Source organism: Tasmannia lanceolata, unplaced genomic scaffold (assembly GCF_043159265.1).
Source record: "Tasmannia lanceolata isolate RefF3 unplaced genomic scaffold, GAP_Taslan_0.1 ptg000008l, whole genome shotgun sequence".
In the NCBI taxonomy this organism is placed as follows: Eukaryota; Viridiplantae; Streptophyta; class Magnoliopsida; order Canellales; family Winteraceae; genus Tasmannia; species Tasmannia lanceolata.
The window spans coordinates 36,556,627-36,565,169 of NW_027518685.1; the positions used below are offsets into that span (position 1 = coordinate 36,556,627).

At 44.1% G+C, this 8,543-nt stretch overlaps 1 protein-coding gene across 1 annotated transcript; it reads left to right on the plus strand.

The window, feature by feature from the left end:
• The first annotated feature begins 1,175 nt into the window (after nt 1-1,175).
• On the plus strand, nt 1,176-6,902 carry LOC143883605 (uncharacterized). The gene is made up of 2 exons (XM_077386948.1): nt 1,176-1,676; nt 5,563-6,902. Exon 2 carries the CDS (start codon nt 5,634-5,636, stop codon nt 6,735-6,737), a length of 1,104 nt encoding a protein of 367 aa, XP_077243063.1. The 5' UTR covers nt 1,176-1,676; nt 5,563-5,633; the 3' UTR covers nt 6,738-6,902.
• Nucleotides 6,903-8,543: the final 1,641 nt, after the last annotated feature.

The following is an 8,543-nucleotide window of genomic DNA, read 5'->3' on the forward strand; positions in this document are numbered from 1 at the left end:
CCCTCTGATCCGGATCCGTCAAGTGAGACTGCAGAGGGGGCAGCTCATATTGTAGTAGGGGTGGCTACAGAGATAGTTGCGGATCATTTTGCTGGACACCTGTCGGTGAGCTCCTTGCTACGTCATCTCCTAGATGGATCAGCTGCGGGGTCAAGAGTGTTGGTGGGAATGTTGAGAAGATTGAATTTTGTAGATTTGCTTCAAGGCGCGTAATCGCTTTCCTTAAGACATATTTTGCCCCCACCAGTTGTGTGCAAAGGTACAAGCCCTAGGGTTCCCATGGGTTCAACTAATCACCTTGTTTTGATGATCAACAAACCTAAATTGATTAGTCCTTTATGGACTGATGTGTTTCCTTGGAGTGTTGTGCTATAGACAAGTATTTCACAGGCTGACATATGCTAGCACACCACCATACATGGCCTATGCTCAAAGATGAATCAAACATAAGTCAAAGGACCTGGAGCATACTTGGATCAATCATTCCTTGGAGGGAAAACTAAAGAGAAGCTCAACATCAAGCATATCAACCATTCGAACAAGCAAAGGAAGATCATTGAAGGCCAAAGCTTAAAGATCAAAATGCAAAGGAGCTTGAACACATTGGTGGCATCATCTTTGGAAGATGTTAAAGCAAGGAGCTCAAGTGAAGATGCCACAAGCAAGCCAAGAATCACATTGAAGATTAAATGAAGATTGGCTCAAGACTTCATTAAGAGAGTGTTCAAAATGGTAGAATGTATTCCTCTCTCTCTTGAACTTTCTCTTGACCAAGGGATATTTTAAAACCCCCAAGAAATTTTTTTCAAAGAGTCTCCAACCTTAAAAAGGACTTAAATGGCCATGGTGGTGTACCAACATGTTGGGACCCAAATGGCATTCCATTACATGGTATAAAAATGAGTTCCGAAGGCCAAACTGAGATCAGCACCTGTAGACACCCACATTTTGCTTTACTTTAACCAACAATAACCTAATATATTGATCCGTAGAATTTCATTGGTAAAGTATGCATCCTCAAATTTTTTGAAAAAAACAAAATGATAAAGAGATGTACCTGGTGAGATGATTAGATTCGAAAAATTGAAAAATACCCTGATTGGTGAATTTAGTGTGTCAAATCCATGTGAGAACCCCCTCTATCATTAATTTATATGTTTTAGGTCATTAATATCTTGATCTGACTTTACGGATCATCAATCGGGACAAAATAAGCTAGGGTCACTTCATAGCCCGGACCCTGATTCCATTCCGAGACTCGATTTCCGTAAATCGTTAGATCAATGGCAGATCTTGACCTGGGTCTAACCATCCAAAACCACCTAACCTCTCCTCTCATCCTAACCATCCAAACCTCACCTAACCTCACCTAACCTCTCCTCTCATCCTAACCATCCAAACCTCACCTAACCTCACCTAACCTCACCTAACCTCCTATCCCATTCTCCTATAAATACCCTCTCATCCCACCATCCAAAAAAAAGAAGAAAAAGAACCCCTCTCTTAGAAAATTCATCCCTCTCCCTCATCTCTTCAAGGGTTCGGCCATCCTTGCCGGATCGGGTGATTTTATACGTTGGGTGATATATATCAAAAGCGGTCATTATCAAGCAAGGAATCATCTTCAAGGAATTAACATCAAAGAAAAATCAAACACAAAGTGGGTTTTCAAAGAGGTAGGCATTTATTTCAATTCTATGTAGGGTCTGTTTTCATGCATATCTTTTACTTTAAAAGAAAAACCATGTTAGGAAGCATCTAGGATCAATCTTTACTCATATTCTTCTTGATGGTAGACTTTGAAGTTATACATGTTTCCCTCTTCTCTTAACCCATCTTATCTTCATTTTTATTTTTCCCTAATGGTTCACACCCTGGTTCCCCCTGGTTAGCCTCTGGTTAGCTCCTGGTTGCACCCAGGTTCGCTGCTGGTTGCACCCAGGTTCGATACTGGTTGCACCCTGGTTCCCTGCTGGTTCGTACCCTGGTTCCCTGCTGGTTCGCACTCTGGTTCCCTGCTAATTCGCACCCTGGCCAGCCCCTGGTTGTACTCTGGTTCGTACCCTGGTTCACACCCTGGTTCCCCCTGGTTAGCCTCTGGTGAGACCCTGGTTGCACCCAGGTTCGTTGCTGGTTGCACCCAGGTTCGATACTGGTTCGCACCCTGGTTCCCTGCTGCTTCGCACTCTGGTTAGACCCTGGTTGCACCCAGGTTCGCTGCTGGTTGCACCCAGGTTCCCTGCTGGTTGCACCCTGGTTCCCCTGCTGGTTCGCACCCTGGTTCCCTGCTGGTTCGCACCCTGGTGCACCCTGGTCCGCACCCTGGTTTGTACCCTGCTTCCTCCTAGTTAGACCATGGCTAGTCTCGGGTTTGCTCCTAACTTAGACCCGACTCACTTGACCCTAACCATTAACCCAATCCAACCTAACCATTAACCACACCTAAACCCCATACCCATAAGCCTTAAACCCTATAACCATAGCCACACATCATACACCACATGCCACCCAACAGTACCCTCATACACCCCTACAATAGACCCGGCCAACCCAGTTAACCCGGCCATCGGGCCCATTCGGCCCAATTAATTCATTCCCCTTAAGAGCCACTTTGCCCTATTGGTTCCTAAGATACTCCAACCACCCAAACCTCAAGCCGCATCCCAATCCGCGCTCAACCCGTTCCAATCCAGTCTAAGCCAAGTCAACCCGCACTTGACCTTGACCATTAACCCAATCCAATCCAATTAAACCATTAACCCCACCTAACCTGACCCTAGCACAACTCAACCGAGTCACATCAACCCAAGCCATACCTTTGTCCACTCACAGAGGCACACCATTTATCCATAAATCTGGTTACATTAAATCTAACCCAGCCAGGCCACCTGCAGCTTAAGTCAAATCGTCCCAATACAATCCAACCAAGTGGGATCCCAACCCAGCTCAACTGAGTCAACTCTAGCCAACCTCCCTAGTCGAGTTGACCCAACTCTCTAGTCGAGTATGCTCAACCTCTTTAACCGATTGGACTCTCCCCTTAGTTGACTCAATCCAATTCCTTAATCAACCCATCCCAATGCAACCGAGTCGCATTCGACCAAGTTGCGGCCTTCCATGTCACAACCGAGTCATTCCCCTATTCTACTAATGCCCTTTTACACCTAATAGAACTTCCTCCCTTTTGCCTAACCAAGTCATATCCCAACACAATCCGAGTCGCATGTCTGAATCCATTTGGCCGAATCTCATAAGCCCGCCCATTTTGAATTCCCAAAATTCAAACCCTTGATGATTCCTATATGCTCAATTCTTTGATGCAAATTCCCAATTCCAAAATCCCATTGCTAAATCAATGTTTCTGAATCTCAAGTCCAATGCTCAAATACAAACCCGATTCCTGATCCAAATACCAATCCTGTTTTCCAAAATCCAAGCAACCTCCCCAGCGGAACTACGTGTGGCTTGATCCCCATCGCGGGGTACGTAGGCAATTTGGCACTCCCAAGTTCAGTCGCACCTTTCTCTATCTTTCTCATTCCCTCACACTATTTCATCATCTCTTCCATCCCTTTTTTCACTAACCTCGAGAATTTAAATCGATTTGTCTTGTGTCTTTCGGAACCGTTGGATCACGGTTTCCGTCGTAAGGACCCTTAGAGCCCAATTTAGGAACACCGGTGTCGTGTCGTGTCCTAAGTTTTAGGGAGTCTTAGGTTTTAGGGAGTCCTAGAGTTAGGAGTCCAGCCTCATCACGGACGTTTGCTATGTATAGTAACCGTGCCATAGGTCTAGTTACACTAGTCACCCAATCTTTCCCTAGGACAAGCCTAGTAAACTAGGATGTAGGCTAACCTGCATTAGTCTAAGGGACAACTTGCATTTAGATAAGAATCATATAGCATCTTAGATGAAATCCTAAGATAATAAAATCCTCAACTTGAATTAAATAACTTCTCTTAAAACTGTTGAAACAGTCAATCCCGTCTAAGTCGGTGTCTTGGTTGAGTTAGGCATATGTAGCTTAGCTTAGGTGCACCGAACTACGTCGACTCTGATCCCAGTGAGGCTTGGGTACGTAGGCAGCTTGGATGTCTGATGGCATACCACCCGCGAGTCGGCACCACAACAAATTGTGGTGTTTTGTATATTAATTTTCTTGTAAATGCTTAATCAAATCACTTAGGACTTTCCATGAAATTAGAATTCTAGGAGAACTTTCACTTAGATTGAATCCAGACAAATTAATAAATCAAGATACACATTTAGGATTCACATTGAAATTAGATCATAGGATGCATGTCACTTAGTTCGCACATTAACATAGAGTTGAATGAGCCATTTAAAATAAATTTAAAAGAGTTAGCTTTTGGAATCGAAGACCGATTATCGGGCAGGAATGGTGCATGTGGCGGATAACTCCCCATACCTTCCATTCTCGTAACCAGGTAGCGAGTCTAGATTTCTGGTTAATTTCGGGTCCTAGATCCCACATTTAGGTGGCGACTCTGTCAGCCTCTTTCGTGTGGAATTCGGATTGCCTTAGTGATCCCAAGTTCACAGGAAAGATTAATTCAAATCAACATTAAAATGCACACGCCAATCGCGTGGATACGAGAGACCAAGAGAGAGGCGCGGCGGCTCGCGCCCCACCCCTCTCGCGGGATCTGGGTACCACAGTTTGGCGACTCTGCTGGGGACCACCTAACTTCATCACAATTCCAAAGGATAACTTATTTGAATCTATTTTAACTGGCTCATGAAAACTCTATCTCTTGTATACTTGTCAGATTAGTTTGTCTTGTTTTATTTTCTCATCACATTTTACTTGAACTTAATCTAACAAAACCTGGAGGCATCATAGATTGCGCAAACATATTGCACACACTTACATCACTTGCATCTAAACTCTGCATCTCACGTGCACACACATCCTATTTTAGGAACCCGGAGTGTTATCTAGCATGGTTGACTGGGATTTCATCACCTGGTGCCTCTGTGCTAGAGAAGCATTCCACCCTTAGCCTAGTACCTTTATGGTGCGTAAACGGATCCCTTGTTCACGTACTGATACGCCGGACACTGGTACAGTATATCGAACATGGATTCGCGCTAAGGAAACTCTTGGCCTTACCCCTAGATTAACCCACACATGCATGTAGTATACGAACACATGTGCATCACGTGTGTGAGCCTAGTTTAGGATATCCTACCCATTTGTGTCTAGATTATGCCGTAGTCCATCTTCCAATGGCTACGATCGGTCCTTAGATACACGAACAAAGTCATGAGTCGAGATCCTCTCTCCACTCCGCTTGATTAGGATTAGGGTTGATGCCTTCAGGTCACACTGTTAAAATGTGCGAGATTAAAAAAAATAAATTTTCCTTTAGGGGTTAGGATATAAATCCTATCATTTCCAAAGATCTCATAGGATTAGTCATTCATGATCTATCCGTTGAAAGCAATCTTATGCTATCTCATCTAATCTTTCGATCGTATGCCTTTCATTCTTCTATCGTGTGATTCGATCATGTATTCATACTTTCCTTGTACTGGCAGGAACTTATCCCAATCTCGTGTTCATGTAATCCTGATCATTCTTATATCCCTTCTCTTGGCTTACGGGCACTATGTCTACTCGTACAATTCTTGATTGGATCCGTGGTACATTAAGAGAATCCCATATCTACGCCATAAGTGAACAAGAGAAAAATCTCTTCGGCTACGTGGCAACCATCAAGCTCGATTGGGGATTACTCTATGCCGCATCAGAGTGTTGGGATCCCGATCATCATGTCTTCCGTTTTGGCAACCAAGAAATGTGTCCCACCTTTGAAGAATGGTGTGCCTTATTGGAATATCCTGTGGATGGCCCTCTAGTGAAGCCATCCTGTGTTCCAGATTATCGTCCTTTGTTCCTTTGCTTGATGGATAATCCAGATGAATCCATGAACTCTTTCATGAAAGGCCAAGAAGTGTCCATGCAGCGACTGATTGACATTTACCCTCCTGTTGGATACATTGGTGCTGTTGATATTCAAAAAGCTCGACGGCGCGCTTTGAGATTCTGCTCCTTTGCTAGGTTCCTCACTGTCCAGCCTTCTTGCTTTGCGTCATCTGTTCTTCTGGACCTCGTTGATCAAATGGATCGTGGCGCCAATCCAATTCCTACTATGCTTGCAGAAACTTTCAATGGATTGGATGATATGGCTCACCTTCATGCCAGTTCAGGTCCAAGCTCTTATATTCGCTCTTTCGTTGGGTCTTTCTCAGGATGTCCTGCATTACTTCAAGTGTGGTTATGCCACAAGCTAAAAATTGCAGCTCCTGTCCATTTTGATCATACGTTATACACCTTCAGTGAATGGCGTCATGATGTTTCTTTCAATCATAAAAGCGATTGGGTTGAATGGTTAAATTCTCGCCAAGAAGATCAGATTTATTGGCAAATTCCCGGAATCCAAGAAGCTGTCTTCAACACCGGAGAAGCTAACTACGTTCTCCTTCTTAGTCTCAAAAAGACTTCCTTTTATGTTCCTGCCAGGATTCAGCGTCAGTATGGAAGGGAGCAATCCATTGTGCCTCCCCTTCATCATTTCTATCCGCCTGAGGGTCTCAAGCCCAAGATTGTCAAAGCTGTTTCATCTGCTTGGGATGCCAGAATCATCAAACCTTTAAAGGAGTCAGTTGAGGAAGATTGTCGTCCGAAGAAGAAGTCTAAAAAGAATGCTTAGTTCCATGTTTATCTTTGAAAGATTGAACCATGTACTCAAATTTTAATGATTGATCAATAAAGTCCATCCTTCTCTTTCATTATCTTTGTCTATGTGTGCATCATCGTCTATTCTTCTCTCTGATTTTAAAATATGTCTTTCGGATATTACAGGGCAATAAACATCATAGCTAACCCTAATACTCCTTGGGTTCGGGTCTCTTCGCGGTTAGAGAGGAAATCTGTTTCTCCGCCACCTTCTCTAAGAACCCCAGCATCTCCTTCTTTCCCGTCCTCGTCCTCACCAATGGCAGACAACCAAGATGGTCCTCCACCCGCTGCTATTACCGATACTCTTACCTTGATTCTCCAACAGCTTCAAGAACTCAAAGAAGAAAACCGAGTTATCAAGGCTCAGCTTTCTGAAAAGTTGGGACCGTCGTTGTCCAAGGATAAAGGGCCTATGCGCCAAGCAGCTACTCCAATAGCACCTGCCCAAACAGTGTTCATCAATATCCCTGATAAAGTCGAAGAAGACTTAGAAAAAGAGCAGTACAGCGAGAATCACAGTAGGCCTTCTCAGTCCATGGTTGATAAGTCTGTTATGGAGAAATTAGAGACTCTTACCAGGAAAGTTCAAGGCATTCAGTTTCAAGACCAGGGTGGTTTCAATCCCAGTGATCTTACTTTATTTCCCAAAATTCGCCTTCCTGCCAATTTTCAAATGCCCGATTTCGACAAATATGATGGTGTGGGTTGTCCAATCACACATTTGCAAATGTTCACCATCATGTGTCAGCCTCAAGGCTTATCTTCTGAGCAAATGGCTCAATTGTTCCCAGTTTCCCTAACCAAGGTTGCGAGGAGATGGTTCATGGTCTTGGACAAGACTCGTTACAGGACATGGAAGGATATCGGCGAGCAGTTCATCAGGCAATTCAAATATGATGATGGGACAGAAATCACCAGAAAGGATTTAGAGAGAACAAAGCAAGACTTGAGGGAATCCTTTTTGATTTTTGTGAAAAGATGGAGGAGAATAGCAGCTCAGATGATGGAGCGCCCGTCTGAGGAAGAACAAGTCCAGATAATCATGAAAAATATTTCCCCCCAGCTCCAGTATCACATGTCTTTGCAATACTATCCAGACTTCAAACACTTCATTGTGGCTGGCACCCAGATAGAGGAGGCTATGGCTCAAGGTGTATTCAACCGTAGCAACCCAAACCCCAGAGATTTCAAAAAGTCCCCTCCAGCCCAAGTCAATAGTATTTCCCATTCCAATGCTCAATCCTCTAGGTCCCAAGAACCTTTAGTAATGGACTATGCTCAAACCGCAACCGCACATTGGCAACAAACCCGGGTAGAATTTACCCCTCTTCCCATTCCATCTTCAGAGGTGCTTAAGCAGTGTCTTGCTTCAGGTCGCATAACCTTACCTGCCATCCAGCCTCCCCCCAATCCTCTACCTGCAAGTTGGCGAGCTGACCTACACTGTGAGTACCACAGAGGTCCTGGTCATCTTACTGACAACAGCATTGCCTTGAAATTTAGAATCCAGAAACTCATTGATGAGAAAGTCATTGCATTCCAGCCAAGACCCAATGTCACCCAAAACCCATTACCTGGTCATGCAAATCCTCCTGCTGCCGTTAATGCCATAACCATAGGAGATCCTGAGTTTGACCCTCTTACCCTCATATGTGCCTTAGAACCCATCTCTGAACCCCAAATCATATTCTGTGATGAATCACACCTAAGAGAGTCTGTACCTCCCTTGGTAATCACCTATGAGCCACAAGTCCCTCAAATTATCACTTATGATGAG